At 44.9% G+C, this 22,326-nt stretch overlaps 1 protein-coding gene across 1 annotated transcript in view; it reads left to right on the top strand.

Annotated features, from left to right (window-relative positions):
* HELZ2 (helicase with zinc finger 2) overlaps positions 1 to 22,326 on the top strand; it is a 57,462-nt gene that overhangs the window by 2,603 nt on the left and 32,533 nt on the right. Inside the window, exons 2-8 of the mRNA XM_087720633.1 lie at positions 9,623 to 10,676; positions 12,275 to 12,458; positions 13,221 to 13,328; positions 14,439 to 14,962; positions 16,753 to 17,385; positions 19,399 to 20,182; positions 22,144 to 22,219. Of these exons, the coding sequence (XP_087576759.1) occupies positions 9,694 to 10,676; positions 12,275 to 12,458; positions 13,221 to 13,328; positions 14,439 to 14,962; positions 16,753 to 17,385; positions 19,399 to 20,182; positions 22,144 to 22,219 (3,292 nt within the window). The 5' untranslated portion in view covers positions 9,623 to 9,693. The remainder of the gene's footprint in view (positions 1 to 9,622; positions 10,677 to 12,274; positions 12,459 to 13,220; positions 13,329 to 14,438; positions 14,963 to 16,752; positions 17,386 to 19,398; positions 20,183 to 22,143; positions 22,220 to 22,326) is intronic.

A 22,326-nucleotide genomic window follows, 5' to 3' on the forward strand; every position in this document is an offset into this window, starting at 1 on the left:
GGAGGAGGAGGAGGAGGAGGAGGAGGAAAAAGAGACAGACTGTAGGGCCCTTGGCGCGCTTTGAGCTTGGTTGTTTTCTTGCAGACATTTCATTACCCAGCTAGGTAATATCATCAGTGCTAGATGGGAGTGAGATTTGCTCTCTGTGCCTTGTCCTCATTGGTGGAAATGATCTTGGTTCCTTAATTGGACTGTTGTTTATTGTTTGTTTGTCTTGTTTGTTGGCCTAATGTTATTGTTGGTCTTGATCTCAGCTCATCTGAATCTTGATTGCTGGTGAGGAAGTGTGAAATTAAGGTCCTCCTTGTTTCCTTTTTGGCTTTCTGACGGTCTCTTTTGAATGGCATGAAGATGTTTATGTGCTTGCTGGTGGCTGATTTGTCTGAATGCCAAGCTTCCAGGAATTCTCTTAACATTTTTTTGGACTTGGCTAAGTCTAGGATGTTCACCATTTCCCGGTTGAAACTATGGTTAAATCTGTCAATATGTTGTGAAATTAAGGCATTTCCATCATCTCTTCTGAATAGGGGTGGCATGATAGCAGTCTTCCAGTATTCCAGGGGTTGCCGCAAAGAAGAGAGGGTCAAGATCTTATCCAAAGCCCTGAAGACAGGAATAGAAGCAATGAATAGAAACTGGAGGAGAGAAGCAACCTAGAACTAAGGAGAAATTTCCTGATAGAACAATTAATCACAGGAGCAGCTTTCTTTTAGACATTTTGGGTGTCCCATCATTGGAATTTCCAAGAAGAGATAGGATAACTATCTGAAATGGTATAGGGTTTCCTGCCTGAGCAGTGGGTTGGACTAGAAGACCTCCAAGGTCCCTCCCCACTCTGTTATTTCTAGTTAGTGTTCATAGATGCACTGCATACATATGCATACATAAAGGATCTCAATGTATGATCTTCTTAATAGAATACTGTTGGAAGGGATCTTAGAGGTCTTCTAGTCCAACCTCTTGCTCACACAGGAGACCCTGTACCATTTCACTTCAGTGCTTGTCCAATCTCTTCTTAAAAGTCTCCAGTGATGGAGAACCTACAACATCTGGAGGCAAGCTGTTCCACTGGTTAATTATTTTCACGGTTAGGAAGTTTCTCCTTAATTCCAAGTTGTTTCCCTCCTTGATTACTGATAAGTTTCCATCCGTTAATTCTTGTCCTGCCCTCTGCTGCTTTGGAAAATAAATTGACTCCCCTTTCTTTGTGGCAGACCTTCAGATACCTGAATGCTGCTATCATGTCTCCCCTAGTCCTTCTTTTGTCTAGACTAGCCGAACCCAATTCCTGCAGCCCTTCTTCATATGGTTTAGTCTCCATCCTAGTTGCTCTTCTCTGCACTCTTTCCAAACTCTCAATTTCTCTTTTACGTAATGTGGTAAGCAGATTATAAGTGAGCTCAGTTTACTTTTTGGGCCTGGTTTGTTTATTTTATATCCTGCTTTTATTATTTTTACAATTAATTCAAGGTGGCAAACATACCCAACACACCTTCCCTGTTCTATTTTCTCACAACAACTTTCTGGTGTGGGTTGAGATGAAAGATCTTTCTACTTTGGCACCTTAACTAGAATAGGAATAGAATAGAATAACAAGAGTTGGAAGGGACCTTGGAGGTCTACTAGTCCAACCCCCTGCTGAAGCAGGAAACCCTACACCACTTCAGACAAATGGCTGTCCAATCTCTTCTTAAAAACTTCCAGTGTTGGAACATTCACAGCTGCTGGAGGCAAGTCGCTTCACTGGTTAATTGTTCTAACTGTCAGGAAATTTCTCCTTAATTTTAGACCCGAAGGGGACTAGAATTATGATAGGACTAAGGCAAGAAAACAAGGAAGGAAACATTTCTCTTAAATCAAGAGGAGGGGGCAGTTTCTGAATGCTAGACCCACAAAAGAAAAAAAAATCCATTGCAAATCCGTGGGATTTTCTACCAACAGACTTTGGCCTTATATTTCTATATATCAACTTATATAATCAAATTGGCTCATCTAAGAACTGATTTCCCCTACATTATTCAGTTTAGTGTCTAAGCTGCCTTGGATTTCTTCCAGTACATGCTGCAAGGCCAATGAAATTGACCAAATGATGTCAAACTGGGATTGATTGATTATATATCATCAAGTCTTTGTGGACTCTTAATGACCACATTGTTAGATTTCCTCCCAAGAGATCTGTACTGAATCCAGTTTTGGTGACCATGATACACACACAAAAAATGTTGAGGATCTAGAAAGAGTGCAGAGAAGAGCAACAAAGAGGATTAGGGGACTGGAGGATAAAACACATGAAGAACAGTTGCAGGAACTGGGTTTGTCTAGTTCAGTGTTTTTCAACCTTGGCAACTTGAAGATGTCTGGACTTCAACTCCCAGAATTCCCCAGCCAGCGAATGCTGCCTGGGGAATTCTGGGAGTTGAAGTCCAGACATCTTCAAGTTGCCAAGGTTGAAAAACACTGGTCTAGTTTAATGAAAAGAAGGATTAGGAGAGACAGGATAGCAGTCTTCCGATATCTCAGGGGTTGCCACAAAGAAGAGGGAGTCAAACTATTCTCCAAAGTACCTGAGGGCAGGACAAGAAGCAATGGGTGGAAACTCATCAAGGTGAGAAGCAACCTAGAACTAAGGACAAATTTCCTGACATTGAGAACAATTAATTAGTGGAACAATTAAGTGTTCAGGTTGTTTAGTGGAACAGTTAATTGCCTCCAGAAGTTGTAAATGCTCTGAGAGTGGAGGCTTTTGAGAAGAGACCGGACAGCCATTTGTCTGGGATGGTATATACAGGGTCTCCTGCTTGAACAGAGAGTTTAATTAGAAGACCTCCAAAGTCCCTTTCGGTTCCACCACAAAACCGCGGTCAACTAAAGCGCGTGTAACTAAAGCACGGTGACAAAACTGCGCGACAACAGCGCGCCGACAGAAGCGCGCTGTAACATAACCCTAAAAATAACCCTAAACCTAACCCTAAACCTAACTAAACCTAACACTAAACCTAACCCTAAACCTTACCTTAAGTTAAATTACGCTGTTGTCGGCGCGCTGTTGTCGGCGCGCTTTTGACATTGCAGTTTTAGCGCCGCGGTGTTGTCGGCGTGCTTTTGACGTTTGTGGTTATGTCGTGCCACGGTCCCTTTTGGCCCTGGGTCCTATGTTCTGTGTCCCTAACCTGGTCTTTTAGGTCTGAAGGTCACGTGATTTCCTTTTGAAACCTTCCGGCAGCAAAGTTGATCAGGAAGCCCGATTGATTCACTTAACAACCGTGCTACTAACTTTCAGACATTTTTGGCCTCAATCGTGCTCTGATGTTGAGGACTTAATGTGGTTGGAAAAGGAGCTAATAACTCTTGATTTCCTTGCGGTTCTTGACTCTGCTTTTGTTCTACCTAAAGCATATTGTTTTTCCTGCTTGTTTCTGAAATCACCAGTTGGTTTGGGTGGGGCTTGGTACGGAGGATCAAAAGATCCTCCTCCCCCTAAAGATTTAATATCTGTAAGGAACTGTTATTTTAGCTTCACGGACATTTCACAATGAGTTTCTAGACTATGAGGGGCAATGAAAACATCTTGGTCAGGGAAATCCTCTGGAATGCTTGCTCTGATGAACCCGGAAGGCAGTCCTGGGATAAGACAACAGCCTAGAAAAAGGGATTTTTTGTGTAAATGATGAGTATGCTAATATGTATGTGTATATGTGTATGTTTATAGATGTGTGTGTGTGTGTGTATACTCACACAGAAACATACATACATGCTGTGTATATGTGTATGTATACACACACACACACACTGTACATGTATATAGATATATAAATATATATGTACACACTCACCCACACCAACACCCACTCGCTGGCTTGATACAAAGATGATACAAAGATGATACAAAGATGATACAAAGATGATACAAAGACGAATAGCTAGTGAACAACTGAAAGAAACTGCAGGATAGCATGGAAAGCACCTGTCTATAAAGTTGCCAAGTTGAACATGGCTGAATGGTTAACATCTATCTATCCATCCTCTATCCACCCACCCACCCACTCTCTATCTGTCTGTCTGTCTCTCTATATATCCCTCTTTACATCCATACATCAATTCATCTGTTCATCCATATCATCTCTCTCTCCATCCATGCATCCATATCATCCATCTATCTATCTATCTATCTATCTATCTATCTATCTATCTATCTATCTATCTATCTATCTATCTATCTATCTATCCATCCATCCATCCATCCATCCTCTATCCACCCATACATACCCCCATCCTCTATCTGCCTGTCTCTCTTTCTATCACTCTCTTTACATCCATCCATCTGTTCCATCCTCCATCCATCCATCCACTCACCCATCCATCTCTATCATCTATCACACACATATGCATATATTACTGCCATTGTGTGAAATTAGGCATTTTATGCCTAGGACATCTATAGAATGCCAAAAATGGGACATCAAAGCATGACACGCTTAATATTTTGCACATTTCCTCCGTGTTGCACGCAGTGCCAAAAGGTAAAGTATCAAATCCTCCTGCTAAAATGCCAGTCAAGCCAGCCTTGTTGCATAGTGTTATAGGGAGGTCAATACTTGTCTTTTTCCTTCATTTTTGGTTTTTTTGTTTTAGTAAAAATAACTCCTGTACTTTATTTTGAATTTCTGACTCTGTAACCTAACCACTAACCCTAATCTCTAGTCCTAATCTAACCCCTAACCATAACTGCAATCTTTTTTATAACTTTGTTTTCCTACTTTGCCTAAATAGTTCTAGTCATTCTGCATAATGCCAAGGTATAATATACAATTCCTAGGGAAAGAATAGTAGCATATTAAAATAACACAGTCATTTCATTAGGTCAGCTGAGTAACAGAAGTTTTGGGCTCAATTGTTGGTCGTAAGTCAAGGGCCACCGGTATATCCATTAAGTGGATCCAACTTCACAGGAAACGAACGAAATCCCGAGTGTTTTCATCACAAAATCCCCTTCTGGTTTCCTAAAACTTTCTGCTGCTCTTTTGGGCTGTTGCATAATTGTTGATTTCTATTTGCTTCTCACCTTACTGCTGTGGGGATTTTCGGTATGAGGGAGATAATGCATTTTGGAGTGGCTTCTATTGAATCAGGAATTCTTGCACATCTCCAGCAATTGGATGGCTGTGTTTGCACAGCTCGCTTCAGTATCTTTCCAAGGTCCACCCCGCGGTGTTTATACACTGTCAACCTTCTTCATTTTAGTCTAAACTATTGTGCAAAGTCCTGTTCTATGGCTTAGCGTAGGGGACAAAGATCAAAACGGGGTTAACTTAGAAGCTGGGATCAGTAGCAAGCTGGCCACGTAGTTTTCTAGTTGCTTAGGATGACACTATTTCTTAAATAATAATGAGTATTATTAGGATTACCCTCTTTCCATGAACATAAGGCCTCCGCGAATAATAAGCCCAATTGGGCTTGTGCTAAAATAAACCCTCCCCCCAAAATAAGTCACCCCCCAAAATATTGCAACACAGCAGCAGCCATGAGGTGACCATGCTCGCCTTCCCCTGCGCCTCAAAAATAATAAGACCTCCTCGAAAATAAGGCCAAGTGCTTATTTCGGGGGTCAAAAGAAAATAAGGCTGTAAAGCACTAGGAAGCGGTATATAAGTCTAGTTGCTACTGCTATTGTTATACTGTTAGAGCCAAGGTGGCGCAGTGGTTAAATGCAGCACTGCAGGCTACTGCTAGATCAGCAGGTCAGCGGTTCAAATCTCACCGGCTCAGGGTTGACTCAGCCTTCCATCCTTCCGAGGTGGGTAAAATGAGGACCCAGATTGTTGGGGGCAATATGCTGACTCTCTGTAAACCGCTTAGAGAGGCCTGAAAGGCCTATGAAGCGGTATATAAGTCTACTGCTATTGCTATATTGCTATTGTTCCTTTGATCCAAGGCAAGCCAAATAGCACAGCTACAGATTCAACCTGGATGGTTTATTATTAGCAATATGATCTCATCTTTACTTTGTCTAACACGCCTTCCTCTTTTCTCCATGATCACAATTCTGTAACGTGTTGGTAAGAGAGAGAGAGAGAGAGAGAGCAACTACCCCAAAGTCACCCAGCCGGCTTTCATGCCTCGCAGGAGGACTCAAATTAAATTAGCCACTTCCTGGTTTTTGATCCCATGTCTTCACTACACCTTATTCTTGAGCCAACATAGCAGAAAAAACTTTGTTTCTCGAAAGCCACATTTTGTCACATTGCCCACACTACAGTTCTCTGAAATGACTCCTTAGTGCTGCCCCGAAGAAGAAGGAGGTCAATCAACTATTCTCCAAAGAACCTGAAAGCAGGACAAGAATCAAGGGATGGAAGCTAATTGAGGAGAGAACCAACCTGGAAATGAGAGATTTTCTGACAGAACAATTAACCAGTGGAACAACTTGCCTCCAGAAGTTGGGAATGCTCCAACACCTGAAGTTTTAAAGAAGATATTAGACAACCATTTGTCTGAAATGGTGTAGGGTTTCCTGCTTGAGCAGATGACTGGAAGATCTCCCAGGTCCCTTCCTTACTCTGTTATTTCTGTTTATCTGCCTGCCTGACTGCCAATCCATCCATCCATCCATCCATCCATCCATCCATCCATCCATCCATCTATCCATCCATATCTATCTGTCTTATCATCTAATATCTATTCATCTCTGTGTCAGGCCTGCAGTTATATCCCTTTTAGGATCTTTGGCCTGCCACACTCTCTCTTATTTCATTATGCTGTTTCATTAGTGTAGTAGTTGGGAGTGCGGAATAGAAAGGAGTAGAATTGTGGAATGTGTTGTTGTCATTCTTTTCTAGAAGCCCATGGTCATCTTTTGTCTCCGCACCTCTGCACCTGACCGGAACCAGCTGGGTGGAGATGCCAGCGTGGAAGAAGAAGATTGGACCATGTGAAGGATTTGTGGGTGTGGGGACAAGATCATGAACTTTCAACTGGGTTGGAATCCTAGGTAACTTCCAGAATTGGGATTCCACAGTTGTGCCAAGATGTCTGACTTATTAAATTGGAACTTTAAGGATCGTTTTGCCTTGGACTCTGATTTAATTCTGCATGATACTTGGAACGCTGACACTCTGTCTCTATCCATCTCTCTACCGCTCCCTCTCTATCGGTAGCTCGCTAGTTATCTGCATGATGGCAGTGTTCCAATATCTGAAGGGCTGATCCAAAGAAGAGGGGGGCAACCTATTCTCCAAAGTACCTGAAGGCAGGACAAGAAGCAACTGATGGAACCAAACCTGGAAATGAGAGATTTTTTGACTGTGAGAAAAATTAACTAGTGGAAGGTTTGCCTCCAGAAATTTATGAGTGTTCCCAGACTAGACATCCACTTGTCTGAAATGGTGCAGGGTCTCCTGCTTGAGCAGGGGGCTGGATTAAAAGACCTCCAAGGTCCCTAATTGTCTGTTATTCTCAGCCCAGAAAGAAAATCCCATTTTACTCAGATTTCAAAAACTTTTGAAATGTTAGTTTATGTTTGGGCTGCATTCCAGTCTGGTTTGAGATGAATCCTTGAGTCATGATGTTTTGATTCTCCAGGAAATCTCGAGAGAATTTGACTCTTTTTTCCTCCCCTTTCCAAGAATAAGACCTTGGAAGGCTTTCCTGCTTTTTGTGCTCTGCAGATATATGTGATTGCATCAACCATTGTTCCCCAGCTGGTGTCCCTAGTTTAGCTGGCATATAGCCAATATTTAATTGGTTATGCCATAATGAGATTGGGCAAGTGGTGACGTTGTGTGTTTGTAAACCTAGCCAGTGTCTCTTGAAAGCTGCAATATGTGGCTTGGGGCGTGTTTTTACCTGTACAGGTAGTCTTCGAATTAGGACCACAGTTTCCATTGAAAGCAAAGCAGTTATTTCTGCTCATTTTACGACCGTTTTTGACACAGTTGTGAAGTGAATCACTGCCGTTGTTAAATTAGTAACTCTGGTATGAAGTGAATCAGGCTTCTGAATTGACTTTGCTTGTTGGAAGGTTGCAAAAGGGGATCACACGACCCCGGGACACTGCATCCGTCATAAATATGAGTCAGCTGCCAAGCGCCTGAATTTTGATCACGTGACTATGGGGATACTGTAACGGCCGTAAGTGTGAAAAATGGCCGTAAGTCACTTTTTTCAGTGCCATTTGAGCAGTCACGAAACAATTGTAATTTGATTAGCTTTTTCCTTAGGAATACTTACAACAGTTGTAGACTTACAACTCTTTGTTTAGTGACCGTTCAAAGTTACAGCAACGCTGAAAAAAGTGACTTACAGTAGGACCGTTTTTCACACTTACAACCCTTGCAGCATCCCCGTGGTCACGTGATCAAAATTCAGATGCTTGGCAACTGACTTGTACTTACGACGGTTGCAGTGTCCCCGGGGGGGGGGGTCACATGATCCCCTTTTGCGACCTTCCAACAAGCAAAGTCAATGGGGAAGCCAGATTCAGTTAACAACCCTGTTGCTAACTAAACAACTGCAGGGATTCACTTAACAACGGTGGCAAGAAAAGTCCTAAAACGGGGCAGAACTGTCTTGCTCAGCAACAGAAATTTGGGGCTCAGTTGTGGACGTAGACTTGAGGATCCATGTGTAGTAAAAATGTATTGGCCTGTCTGACTTTTCCCTAATTTTGGTCTACCTTGAAGGGTTGTCAGTAACCATGGAACAGACCTGCTTCCTAGGGCCTCAATCACTGGACTTTTTAAAGCAACAGTTGGACAGCCATTTGCCTGGGATGGTCTGAGGATTCCTTTTCTAGGCAAGGGTTGGGCTAGAGGACCTCCAGGGTCCCTTCCAACCCTGTGATTCATTTTTTTTTTCACGGAGGGGCTATGAAGGAACCTCAGAGTAATGTTTTATTGTTAACTTTGAGTGCTGTTCTTTTTAGAGACTGATATTTTGAAAATCAGTTCTACTGTCACCTGAAACTGCTCTTATCAGCTTCAAGGTTGGGTTGACCCTTTCCTGTTATTGGGTGTCCTTGTATTTTTTCATTGTATCGTATTTTTCAGAGTATAAGACGCACCCTTTTCCCTCAAAAAAGAGGCTGAAAATATGGGTGCGTCTTATATGCTGAATACAGCATTTTTTGTCACCTGAAACCCCGCCCCCCCCCTTTACCAAAATGGCCGTAAACTAAGCAGTTTACAGAGTCAGCATATTGCCCCCAACAACAATCCGGGTCCTCATTTTACCCACCTCGGAAGGATGGAAGGCTGAGTCAACCTTGACCCGATGAGATTTGAACAGCCGAACCGCAGAACTGCAGTCAGCTGAACTATCCTGCAGTGCTGCATTTAACCACTGCGCCACCTCGGCTCCTTATGATATGATCATAAGGCACCAATAGGAGTACATAAGAGGAAAGATGAGAAGGATAATTGTAACACAGCCATAATACACGGGTAAACGTCCTTAAATATAAGAAGTGCTGTGGGAATCAGGTGTTTAGCAGAGTGATGGCACAGGCAAAAAAAACCTGGTTGTTTCGGCATGGGTAGACAATCTGCAATATTGCAATACACAACAGAGAAAAATAGGCAAGCTCCACAGACATCCCCTGACTCTCTAATTGTTCTTATTTCTGCAGGCTGGAGGACCCCAACGCCCTCTCGCTGAGTGTCTGCAGCCGCACCTCCATTTGTGTCCTCGGCTGACAAAATGCCACACCTGAACGGGATGGTTTCTGGGCTGCAGAGCCAGGTGTCCCTCCACCTGGCCTGCTCCAAGTGCAGCCACCGAGAGAATGAGAGCACCTACCGGCTGAAAGATGTGGACCACCACTGCAGGACGGAGATCTTGCTGGCCAGGTGCAAAGGGGCGAGCGGCATCCAGTGGCGCAAAGTGGACAGGAGGCCCTCCTTCCCCAGGCCGGCTTTCTACGACATCTGCCGGTATTACGTGCCTGGTTTGGGCTGCACCAGACACCGCAACTCCTGCACCTTTGCCTGGAGCCGAGAGGAGGTGATTGTGTGGACGTTCGAGAGGAAATACAACTTGGAAAGGCACAAACTGAAGTGGCTGTTGAAACAGGCCCAGTCGGGCGTCACGCCCAGCGCCCAGACTAAACCCCATGATCTCAGCAACCCAGAAGAAATCCTCAGTGAGTTTGGGGGTTATTTCCAGGAAATCTGCGGACCTTGTTTTTATAGCCGTCCCCAGCGGATTTCACCCAAGGGCTCTGCTCAGTGCAAGAGTCACTGGGGCTTCCTTTTGGTTCATGTGATCGCCGACGGTAAGAAAAAAGAGCAATATACCGAAATTCGGCCCTGTCCGACAAGCAGGAGGCACTTTTCGTACTGTCCGTCCGTCTCAGCCGGCAGGTCCTGCTGGAATAACTCTCAGTCCTGCAGTTTCGCCCACAGCGATGTAGAGCTGGCCATCTGGAAGGCAGAGCAAAGATGCGGTCTGGATCGTGCCAACCTGCTGCGCCCGGCGGCGGAGGAGACGGCGAGCTCGCCGGACGCCGCGCCGCAATATCAGTTCTACTGCCGGGTTTGCCTGGTGACGTGTGATTCCCAGCAGAGCTTCGAGAACCACTGCTCGTCCGTGGAGCACACGCAGCTGATCACCACCGACATGCTGACCGAGTGGAGTTATCGTGCCCCTCCGTACGATCCAAAGAACTTTGCGCTTTGCAGCCGGTAAGCGAGACAGTTCAAGAGAGTTTTTGGTTTGGAGAACCAGGCGTTGGGTTCAGGATTATGGGTGGCATTTGGAGTTTGCTCCTGGTCCTTTTTAGCTTTGTCTAAAGGGGAAGCTGATGTCTGCACCTGTTGTTAACTTTACAGGTAGTCCTCAACTTAACAACCATTCATTGAGTGACTGTTTGAAGTTACAACAGCACTGAAAAAAAGTGACTTAGGACCATTTTTCACACGTACGACTTTCATACCTGTGGACATTTGATCAAAATTCAGATGCTTGACAACTGGCTCATTTTTATGACCGTTGCCATGTCATGTGATCACCTTTTGACAAGAAAAATCAATGGGAAAGCCAGATTGACCTAACAGCCGTGTTACAACACCCCAATCAAGAACCTGCCCAAGAGCCCTCAGCAAACAGCCCAAGCAAATAATCTCTAATACTGCTCCCACCCACACGGACAGGCAAGGCACCAGAATATAAACTGACAGTAAACCCCACTCCTTACAAGTTCAGTTCAGTTCAGTTTATTGTATTTATATGCTGCCCTTTTCCCCCGAAGGGGGACTCAGGACGGCTCACAACTCGAACCGGGGAAGGGGGATACAGACAAAAATTAAAAAACAAACAAACATAACAATATATAATTTAAAAACTCACAACAGTCATACCATTCGAGAGGGGGGCAACAGCTCTTTAGCCCCAGGCCTGTCGGAACAGCCAGGTTTTGAGGGCTTTGCGGAAGGCCTGGAGGGTGGTGAGGGTTCGAATCTCCACGGGGAGTTCATTCCAGAGGGTCGGAGCAGCCACAGAGAAGGCTCTCCTCCAGGTAGTCGCCAGTCAACACTGGCCAGCGGATGGAATTCGGAGGAGGCCTAGTCTGTGGGATCTAATCGGTCTAGTGGAGGTAATTGGCAGCAGGCGGTCTCTCAAGTACCCAGGTCCAATACCATGAAGGGCTTTATAAGTGACGACTAGCGCCTTGAAGCGTATCCGAAGACCAATAGGCAGCTAGTGCAGCTCCCGGAGGATAGGTGTTACGTGGGTGAACCGAGGTACACCCACGATCGCTCGCGCGGCTGCATTCTGGACAAGTTGAAGTCTCCGAATATTCTTCAAGGGCTGCTCCATGTAGAGCACGTTGCAGTAGGCCAGTGTAGAGGTCACAAGGGCACGAGTGACTGTTGTGAGGGCCTCCCGGTTCAGGTAGGGACGCAACTGGTGCACCAGGTGAACCTGGGCAAGCACTGATGACGTTACCTAGTTGGGTAATGAAATGTCTACAAGAAAACAAGCAAGCTCAGAGAGTACAAGGACCCCACAGTCCTCCTCCTCCCCCACCCACTTCTAGCACTGATGATAAATTGACAGCAAGCACTCCTTATGAGTACTGATGGCGTTACCTAGTTGGGTAATGAAATGTCTACAAGAAAACAAGCAAGCTCAGAGAGCACCAAGGACCCCTCATTTCAACCCTGATCTGCAAATATTCTCTTTCATGAGGTACAGATTTATTGGTCTCCTTAAATGTACCTCCAAGCCTTTATCACTGATCGATTTTTGTCTCTCTTTTTTCCCCCCCTCTATGCTTCAGACCAGACATTTGTGAATATGGGGAGGATTGTGCCAGGGCGCATTCGGTCCAGGAATTGGAAGAGTGGATCCAGCGGGCGAAAATTGCCCAGAGAAAGAAGAAGACGGCCAAGCAGGACGGCCTCTTAGCTTACCAGGATCGACTTATTGCCGAGTACCAATCGAGCCACAACGAAGTCTTAATTGTAATTTGGGGATTCTAAGCTGATATGCGTGTGGTTTGTGGCAGGGAAACTTGTATTTGTGGTAAGAGAGGGAATCCTCTAGATATTTTGCTTTTGTGCAGCTCAAACACATGGGCTAAAAGTTGCAGGCTTACCTTGCTCGTGGAGTTGAACATTCAGGTATGCTGCTCTTATCTCTGGGGGTTCAGTCAATATCTTAGGGCAAAGATCTTTTCTCTAGACAACTGCTTGCTTAAGAATTCCCTAGGCCTAGACTAAAGTTTTTGTGACTTGGAAACTTTAAGATAGGTGGACTTCAACTCCCAATTGCTGGGAATTCTGGGAACTGAAGTCCACCCCTTATTGTAATGAATATAATAACAAAAAATAAAATGCTCAAATAATAGTACCCAGTTCACACACTGTTTGATGGAGATGAAAAGTATTATAAATAAATGAAATAAATAAAACATTTTTAAAAAACTGTTCCAAGGTGGCTCCACACCCATTGGCACCATCCAGGTGACTCTGAGGACACAGATAAACCTTCAAGTGGCCTCAACAGCTAGCTAAAAGGATGCAAATGAACAGCCATCTGCAAGGATTATAAATCCTTCCATTCCCCACCAGCCAGTCAGAGCAGAAGATGCTTCTTGGCTGAGAAGCAAAACATCTTCATAGAAAAACCAGAAAATTCAGTTGCCTCTTGAGAAAGCATCTTTGGGATGATCCCTTCCTTGATTCTCCTGCCTTGTTTTCTCACCTTGTGGCTCTCCCCATCAGATTTCGGAGGCCGTGGATGGCGTGAGGGTCACTTGCAAGCAGCCACTCCGGATCCAGTCAGAGAAAAAGAAATTGCAGTATGAGTGGGTCTTCACCATCCATTCCCAGGTGAGCTGGAAAGGTGAAATGCCCCATAAACCTGTAGAGAAGGGACCTGTTTCTCCCGTGATGGGGCTCCTGGACTCTGCCCAGCTACATTGTCTGCAATAGGGAGCCTGGCTAATGTCTTTGCTGGACACATGCATAGCTGCATGATGAGTGCTGACAAATATCTCAGGGGTTGCCACCAAGAAGTGGGAAGCAAACTATTTTCCAAGGCACCTGAGGGTAGAACAAGAAGCAATGGGTAGAAACTAATCAAGGAGAGAAGCAACTTAGAACGGAGGAGAAATTTCCTGACCGTTAGAACAATTAATCAGTAGAACAGAAGTTGCCTCCAGAAGTTGTGAATGCCCCAACACTGGAAGTCTTTAAGAAGATGTTGGACAGCCATTTGTCTGAAACGGTATAGGGGTTTCCTGCCTAGGCAGGGGGTTGGACTAGAAGACCTCCAAGGTCCTTTCCAACTCTGCTATTGTATTGCATTGTAAATCCATGATTTGCTGAATGCACAGTGGTTGGCTGGGGTGTGCACAGTGGTTAGTCACAAACTAGCATTGAGGGAGGGAGAGAGGGTGGAAGGGAGAAAGGAAAGAGATGGAAAGAAGGAATGATACAGCAGAAGAAATGGAGGATGGAAAGAAAGGGATGGATAGAAGGAATAGGGGGGGCGGGATGGAGAGAGGACGAATGGAAGATGGAAAGAAGAAAAGAGGGATGAAGGGAGAAGGAAAGATGGAAAGAAGGAATAAGAGGGAGGGAGGGAGGGAGGAAAGAGATGGAAAGGAATGAGAGAGGGGAGGGAGGAAAAGACAGCAGGAAAACCCACCTACCTTTTGAGATTTGGAAGAAACCTTGGAGGTCTTCTAGTCCAACCACCTGTGTGCCATTCTTTCCTCCTCCCTCAAACCTCTGCAGTTTCCCTTCACCCCCTCTTATACCAAGGGGAAACAAGGTGGGGTTATCTTGAGTTTCTTTCTCACCTCCTATTCCTTCCCAGAGCTGAGTAAGAAGTTTATCTAACCGTTCTTCCATTTCCATTTTCAAGTTGACCTCTGACACCGAGGATCCATTTCCCCTTGTTCTCATTTACCTGCATTTCCCCCTTTCCCATTTCAGATGCCGCTGATCCACGTAGCCCTATTAAAGAAAATCCCAGGAGCCAACTTCTCCTTATCTGTGCCAGGAAGGGCTGAGCTTCTCACTTACGCTTCTGGAGACAGCTTCAAAACCGTGCGGGCATCTCCACCAGCCATTGAGGTGAAAGTCCGCTTGCAGAGTCACACCTTCGGGGTCTACGAGCAGTGGCTGGTCTTTGATTTTGGCAGCCGGCCTGTCTTGGTTCAAAAGCTTCACGCCCGGGTGGGTCAGAAGGAAGCATCATGGCGGGTGGATCCGGCCACCGAGTCCTCCAGCTGCTTTGTGCCCAGTGGGCGCTGGCACAGTGGGAACCGCATAGTGGTGCCCAGCGTGGCTCGCGTGAACAAGGACGTGGAACTGCTGGCTAAGTACAAGGCCGCCTCCCTCTCGATGGACTTCCAGCGAGGGGCGAGGGGCAAGCCCATCACCCGTGTCAACTACTGCGAAGAAATGCACAACTTCCTCTTCCGAGAAGAAGAAGCTCAGCAGCTCTTGATCTCCAAGTAAGTGGACCTCAACCCAAGCAAGACTTCATAGTCTTCACCCAACCGAAAGAAATCCCCTGTTTTTATCCCAGGGAGGAAGAACCAAGTTCCTACAACATCAATAGCAATAAAGGGAGATATTTGTAAAATAGCCATAGCACTTAGACTTATATACCATCTCACAGTGCTTTGCAGCTTCTCTAAGCCGTTTACAGAGTCAGCCAGTTGCCCCCAACAATCTGGGTCTTCATTTTAGCAACCTAGGAAGGATGTAAGGCTGAGTCAACCTTGAGCCGGTGAGAATCAAACTGCTGGCAGTGGGCAGAGTTAGCCTGCATTACTGCATTCTAACCACTGTGCCACCACAGCTCTAATAGAAGTGAATGCTTAAAGTTCCTTAAAGATGTGAAGAGTACGGGTCCCAGTATTGCGAGGTGGGGAACCCACCATCTCCTGGTGATTGGCCCAAATGATCAGCTGGTTTTCATACTTAAGGTGGAATTAGAACTCAGGATCTCCTGGTGATTGGTCCAAAGTCACCCAGCCAGCTTTCGTGTGTAAGGTGGGATTAGAACTCACCATCTCCTGATGATTAGCCCAAAGTCATCAGCCAGCTTTCATGCCTAAGGCGGGCTTAGAACTTAAGGTGAGATTAGAACTCACTGTCTCTTAGTTTCTAGTCCAGTGCCTTCACCACTAGAACAAACTGGCTCTCTTGAATTGCTGGAGAGAGCTGACAACACAACCTCCTTCTATCTCTTGATTGTTTACATTGACTTCCCCTTCCCCAGCCTCCCGAAAATACCTTGCAGACATGTAGGCTGGGGATAATGGGAACTATGTTCAAACATTTCCAGAAGGGATGGCACCAGGCCGAAGAGAGCGAAGCATCTAAGACTTAGAATTCCCACTCATTTTACAGGTGCAGTCCAAAATAATTCAGCTTGGAAGGTGAGGACCAGGGGTGGGTTTCAACCAGTTCGCGGCGGTCCCCGCGAACCGGTTGATCGGCGAGCCCGGAAGTAAGTAACTTCTGGGAACGGCGAAGGGCCCACCCGCCCGCCCGCGCTCCTTACCTGGTTTTGACGAGTTCTGCGCTTCCACGCATGCGCAGGATGCATACAGCGCCTGCGTGATCCTCCAGGAGCAGCTGGAGCATCGCACAGACGCTAGTACGCATGCGTGCACTGCGCGCGTGCACGAGGACGCCGCCGGCCCCGGATTCGGTTGGAACGGGGTGAGAAACCCACCCCTGGTGAGGACATTTCAAAGAGATCAGTGGTGGGTTTCAAATTTTTGTAGAACCTCTTCTGTAGGTGTGGCCTGATTTGTGGGAGTGGCTTGCCAGCCATGTGACTGGGTGGACGTGGCCAACTTGTAAAATGTGAAACTCACTTAACAACACTCTTGCTTAGCAACCAAAATGTTGGCTCAGAAACTCTGGCATTTGAAGCACGCAAGTCTTAAAGCTGTCAAGTTACAAGACTCTCGCACCCCTAAAACCTTTAGAAACCCACCCCCCCAGGGGTGTTCAAACTTGACAGCTTTAAGACTTGTGGACTTCAACTTCCAGAATTCCTCCTCTCGCTCTTCATCTTGATGATGTGAGGGGGGAGGGAGCTGGAACCGGTTCTAAACGGCACTGTAGATTTGTGGAACCCCTTCTATAGAAGAGGTTAGAACTGGCAGGAACCCACCCCTGAAAGAGATACAGGCAGAGAGGCCCATTGTTCCTGTTGTTTTGTCTTCTCTTTCCCCCAGTTTCTTCTGCTCCTCTTCCCCTGTCTGATCATCTTCTTCTGATCTAGGCTCAACTTGTGTGCGATGGTCTTCTTCGTAAACAGTGTGGAAGTCTTCCCATCGGGGCTGAAATTTGCTCCCCCACAACAGCTTTACGCCCAGGTCGTGACCCCTTACTCGTTGACCATGGACTCCGACGAAGGGTACCTGCTCCAGCGCTCAGTCAACACGGCCCTCCTCTCCCAAGATCCACCTGCTAACAACCGGGTTTATGAGGTCTCCATTGAGAAAGAAGCCCTCACTGAAAAGAGCATCTGTCTTCTCCTTCCCCAACGTTGCTGCAGGGAACTGGGCCTCCAACCAGACACGTTTGCCAAGATGGAAGTCCAGGTCCAAATGGACCAGCTTCAATTCTGCCAATGGCACCAGGCTGTGGATAACTTATGGGATGTGAAGCTGGTCTTTCCAGATGTGGCCGCCTGCTCCATCCCATGTGGAACTTCACAGGTGCCATGGGGGAATGCAAAGCAGAAGCAAGCTTTTAGCTTCATCACTGGTCAGGTGTCTGGTTTCTGTAGAACACCACCTCTTTTGATCTACGGACCATTTGGGACTGGGAAGACCTTCACATTGGCCAAGACTACCCTGGAGATCATCAAGAAGCCCAAGACACGTGTGCTTATCTGCACCCACACCAATAGGTAATCTTGGTTTGAAGTTTTATGAGCCTTTGGCTGAAGGAGAAAAATACATATTTTGGTGTCTTCACAGGGTTACGATTATTTTAGGGACAACTGTTAAAATTGATAGCTGGGTGTGCACAATATGTGAAGCAGATCCAGATACCGTATTTTTCGGACTGGTAAGACACACTGGAGTATAAGATTCACCAAGATTTTGAAGAGGCAATTTTTTAAAAACAGTTTTTGCACTTGCAGACCTCCCAAAAATGGCCCTTTTTTGTCAAAAAAGGGGCATGGATAGCCTTTATAGAGTGCTCCTGGGGGCTGGGGCAAAAATGAGCAAAAAACAGCCTGTTTTTCGCTCATTTTTGCCCTCCCCAACCCCCAGGAGCACTCTGGAAGCCTCCATAAGGCTATGCATGGCCATTTTTGTAAAAACGGGGTTTCAGGAGGCCAAAAATGCTGTATTCAGTGTACAGGACCACCCAGATTTTCAGCCTCTTTTTTGAGGGGAAAAAGGTGTGTCTTATACTCTGAAAAATACAATAAGTGCAGGAGGCTAAATTCACCTTAGTATTAGATGCAAGAAATCAAGAACCAGAATATGGTTCAAAAATACTGCAAGTTTTGATTGTTTAAAAATGATCATTTGAACATTTTAAAAAATGTTGAGATTCTAGAAAGGGTACAGAAGAGTAACAAAGATGATTAGGGGACTGGAGGCTAAAACATAAAGAATGGTTGCTGGAATTGGGTATGTCTAATTTAATTAAAAGAAGGACCAGGGGAGATATGATAGCAGTGTTCCAATATCTCAGGGGCTGCCACAAAGAAAAGGGGGTCAATCTATTTTCCAAAGCACCTGAGGACAGGATAAAAATCAACAGATGGAAACTAATCAAGGAGAGAAGCAACCTAAAACTTCAGAATTTCCTGACACCGAGAATAATCAATCAGTGGAATTGCTTCCTCCAGAAGTTATGGGTGCTACAACATTGCAAGTTTTTAAGAAGTGGTTTTTCTGAAGTAGTATAGGTTTTCCTGCTTGAACAGGGTATTGGACTAGAAGACCTCCAAGGTTCCTTCCAATTCTGTTATTTGATGCTACCTATACACAAGAAACTGTTCTAGAAATTGCCACCATATAATATCAATGTAATATTGTGCAGAAGTAGTCTTTGCCATTTTTAAACCTCAAAATGTTGGCATTCCCCTATGGTCTTTCTGGGCAAGCAATAATAAGGGGGAGATCTATTTATTGAGTTTGTTAGCTGCCCCATTACAGAGAATCCTGGGAAGTAATTAAAATTAAAACCACAGTATGGTAGGAAATATAAGTGATCCTCAAGTCACATCCATTTGTTCTGTGACTCTTCAAAAATAAGATAGTTCTGAATGAGAGAAACTTAACAACTGGTCCTCGGATGTTATGGCTGTCACAGTGCCCCTGTGGACATGGGCTCACCATTTGAAATCCTGCTGGCTTCCCACAAGCAGAAACAATGGGAAAGCCAGCAGGAAATCAGAAGTTGCTCTCAGGGGGATCTCATACTTTGTAACACCCACTTGAAGTTCTTGCCTGCTGGCTGGATTGTTTGCATGTCAATTGAGAAGGGAAGTCATGTGACCACGACTTGGGTCGGCTTCCCCAATGTCTTTACTTGTGGGAAACCAGAGGAAGTGACCATGTGAGGTCCTCGCTTAATGATATGTGATCCTTGCATAATGATGGCAACAAGGACTGCTAGGATTGCCATCATCAAGCAGTGTTGTCACGTGACATATTGGGTTATGGCTGAATCACTTAATGATGGAAGGGGGTGAAAAAAGATGGTAATCAGGATTGAAGCCATTTTCACAGGTATGGCACATACAATTCAGGAAAAGAAAGGATGGGGGTTCCGTTTTAACTCATTTTGAGTTAAAAATCCCCCTTCTTCCTTAGAGGGAAATAAAAACAACCAAGAATCCATGGGTCTATTTAACAAAGAATTTTGGGGAGATAATTGGAAATGTGCCTTTCTTTTCCAGCGCGGCTGATATCTACATCCGTGAGTACTTCCACACATATGCCATCTCGTCGCACCCCGAGGCTATTCCATTAAGGGTGAAATCCATTTACCGTTCGGTCAAATCAACTGACCCCATCACCCTACGCTACTGCTGTCTCTCTCCGAGCGGAAATGAGTTTTGCCTCCCTACTAAAGAGCAGATCGATCGCCACCGGATTGTCCTCACCACGTGCATGGCCTCACAAGATCTTGCAGTGCCCTGTGGCTATTTCACCCACATCTTGATTGATGAAGCTGCACAGATGTTGGAGTGCGAAGCTCTAGTTCCTCTCTCTCTGGCTAGCCAGACAACCATGATCATTCTGGCAGGGGACCATATGCAGAAGACTCCCAGGCTCTACTCGCTGCACAAGGATGAGCAGTCCGCTGACTACACCCTGTTGAATCGCCTCTTCCAGCATTACAAGAAGGAGAAGCATGAAGTGGCCACTAAGAGCAGGATCATCTTCAACGAGAACTATCGGTCTACTGCAGGAATCATTGAGTTTGTCTCCAAGCACTTTTACGTGGGCAGAGAAGATACCATCCGCGCCAAAGGCAATGTCCCTCCTCACCCGGAATTCTACCCCCTCATGTTTTGTCACGTTTCCAGTAGTGCTGAGAAGGACAGATCCATGAGCTGGTATAACATCTCCGAGGTTGAACAGATATTTGAGAAAGTACAGGAAATGGATCAGAAATGGCCGGTTGAATGGGGGCAGAAGAACCTCAAGTCCATCTGCGTGGTCTCTTATGGCATTCAGGTGAGGTGTCCAGGGTGTGTGTTGTTCTTACATTGCCCATTACAGGTGGTCTTAAACTTGTGACCACAATTGAGCCTAACCTTTCTGTTGCTAACTACTCTCTCTCCTGCTAATGTTCCCCCGAAACTGGTATTTTGGGGAGATATTGTATCTGGCCCAGAGGTCACATGGAATCTTTAAATAGCTAAAGATAATCTTGTCCTTCAGGAATTTTTTTTTTCTTGAGTTCCTTTTAATATAGGGTTTCTGCCTGAGCAGGGAGTTGGACTAGAAGACCTCCAAGGTCCCTTCCAACTGTGTTTTTCTAACTATTCTAACTTATGACTAAATTCTAACTTTTAAAAAGTTTAATGACAGCCAGTTTGGCCTACTGGTGGTGGTGGTGGCCTAGAAACGACTTCCGACTCTTTTTAGCACAGTATAAGGTAACAACATTACAACCTCAACTTTTTACTTTTATACATTAGTACAGTGATGGTGAACCTTTTTTGGCTCACGTGTGGGGTCTGTGTGTCATGCGTGGGTGTGCCGCCCCCATAATGCAATGCATGACCCCCCAGTGCGCGTGGGCGCATGAGAGGCGCTCCCCCCCCATTTTCCATGCTTTTTTCGCCCTCCCCAGGTTCCAGGGACTTTATAGGAGCCTGGGGAGGGTGAAAACAGTCACGTCCGGTTTGCTCGTAGGGTTCTTTTTAGACCTCCGGAGGCTTCAAGGAAGCCTCCAGAAGGTCCCTGAAGCCTCCGGAGGGCTTAAACCGACCCTCCGAACAAACCGGAAGTCCATTCCCGAACTTCCTGTTTGCCCATAGGGCTGGTTTTTTTGCACTCCGGAGGTTTCAGCGGGGAGGCTCTTTTCGCCCTCCCCAGGCTCCTATAAAGCCTCTGGAGCCTGGGGAGGGTGAAAATGGCTTTAAAAAAGGGTGAACTCAGCTGGACAGCAACGCCTCGCGTGCCCTGACAAATGGCTCCGCATGCCACCTGTGGCAAGCGTGCCATAGGTTCGCCATCCTGGCATTAGTATATAACTAGCCATTTCTATAACAACAAATCTATCTAATCAGCAAAACCAAAGTCAGTTTTATTTTTTTCATTCTCCTCTTTGAAGAGGACAATCAATTTAACCATTACTGCTTTATGTTCCTTGCTGTTGAAATAATATGTACTTCTATTTGCACTTAATAATTTTACAAACTATCACTATTTATATTAACAAAAATCATGATATTCTTTCAGTTTCTGAAAGGGGAATTTTTTTCCATCCATTTTAAAAAATAAAGCTTTTCTTTAAAAACATTTTTTTTAAATTAAAACATTCTAATACATCTTTTAAAAACTTTCTCTTAGCATACATACTTTAAAGTTCACTTTCAGACCAATAAAATTCCAACTAACTCCAATTTATTCATTAAAGTTTGATCACTCCCTCCATGTTACTCTCATAGAATAATTATTTTTCCTCTTGTATACATCCTTTTTAAAGCTTTTTAATTTTTCTTTAGGCTAATACATCTTTTTCTTTAAATTTCTCTTAAAATAGATATGTTTAAATACACTTTCAATAATATTTTACAAACTTTAGGATTTGCTTAAGCGTTATGTATAAAAATACATTTTCCAAATGGTTTTATATTAAAACTTTTCTTTCAATTACAAATATCAAACCGATGGAAATCCATCCCAATTCCAATTGATTCATTAAGCTTAAGTCACTCCTTCCAGCCTGTTTTCATGGAATAAAATATTTTTATTCTCTGGAATGCTTGTTGAATAGTTATAAGTTTCTGTTCAAGGATTTCTTAACCTTGTTGATATCCATGAGGAAAAAGGCCCAAGCAAATTTTCTTGGTGCTCTTATTTCAATTGTATTGGGAGACTTCTATTTCAACCGTCATGATGAAAACTGGTGTCAGGTTTATATTCCAAAGTTACAATTGACATGCTGGTAGCTTTGATTTTTCCAGGTGAAATTTATCCGAGACAAATTGAGAAAAAAAGGCTTTTCAGACGTGACGGTGGAGAGCTACGACAACCTTGCAGGTAAGCTCCCTGTTCCAATTTTACCTACCCTTTAGAACATAGTGCCCCAAACCCTGGGCTGCGGCCCACAACTGGGCTATGGCCTGTTCAGAACTGGGCTGCAGAAG

This window comes from Thamnophis sirtalis, unplaced genomic scaffold (assembly GCF_051295495.1).
Source record: "Thamnophis sirtalis isolate CommonGarterSnake01/CBP01778 unplaced genomic scaffold, rThaSir2_p1.2 scaffold_7, whole genome shotgun sequence".
NCBI classification, from domain to species: Eukaryota; Metazoa; Chordata; class Lepidosauria; order Squamata; family Natricidae; genus Thamnophis; species Thamnophis sirtalis.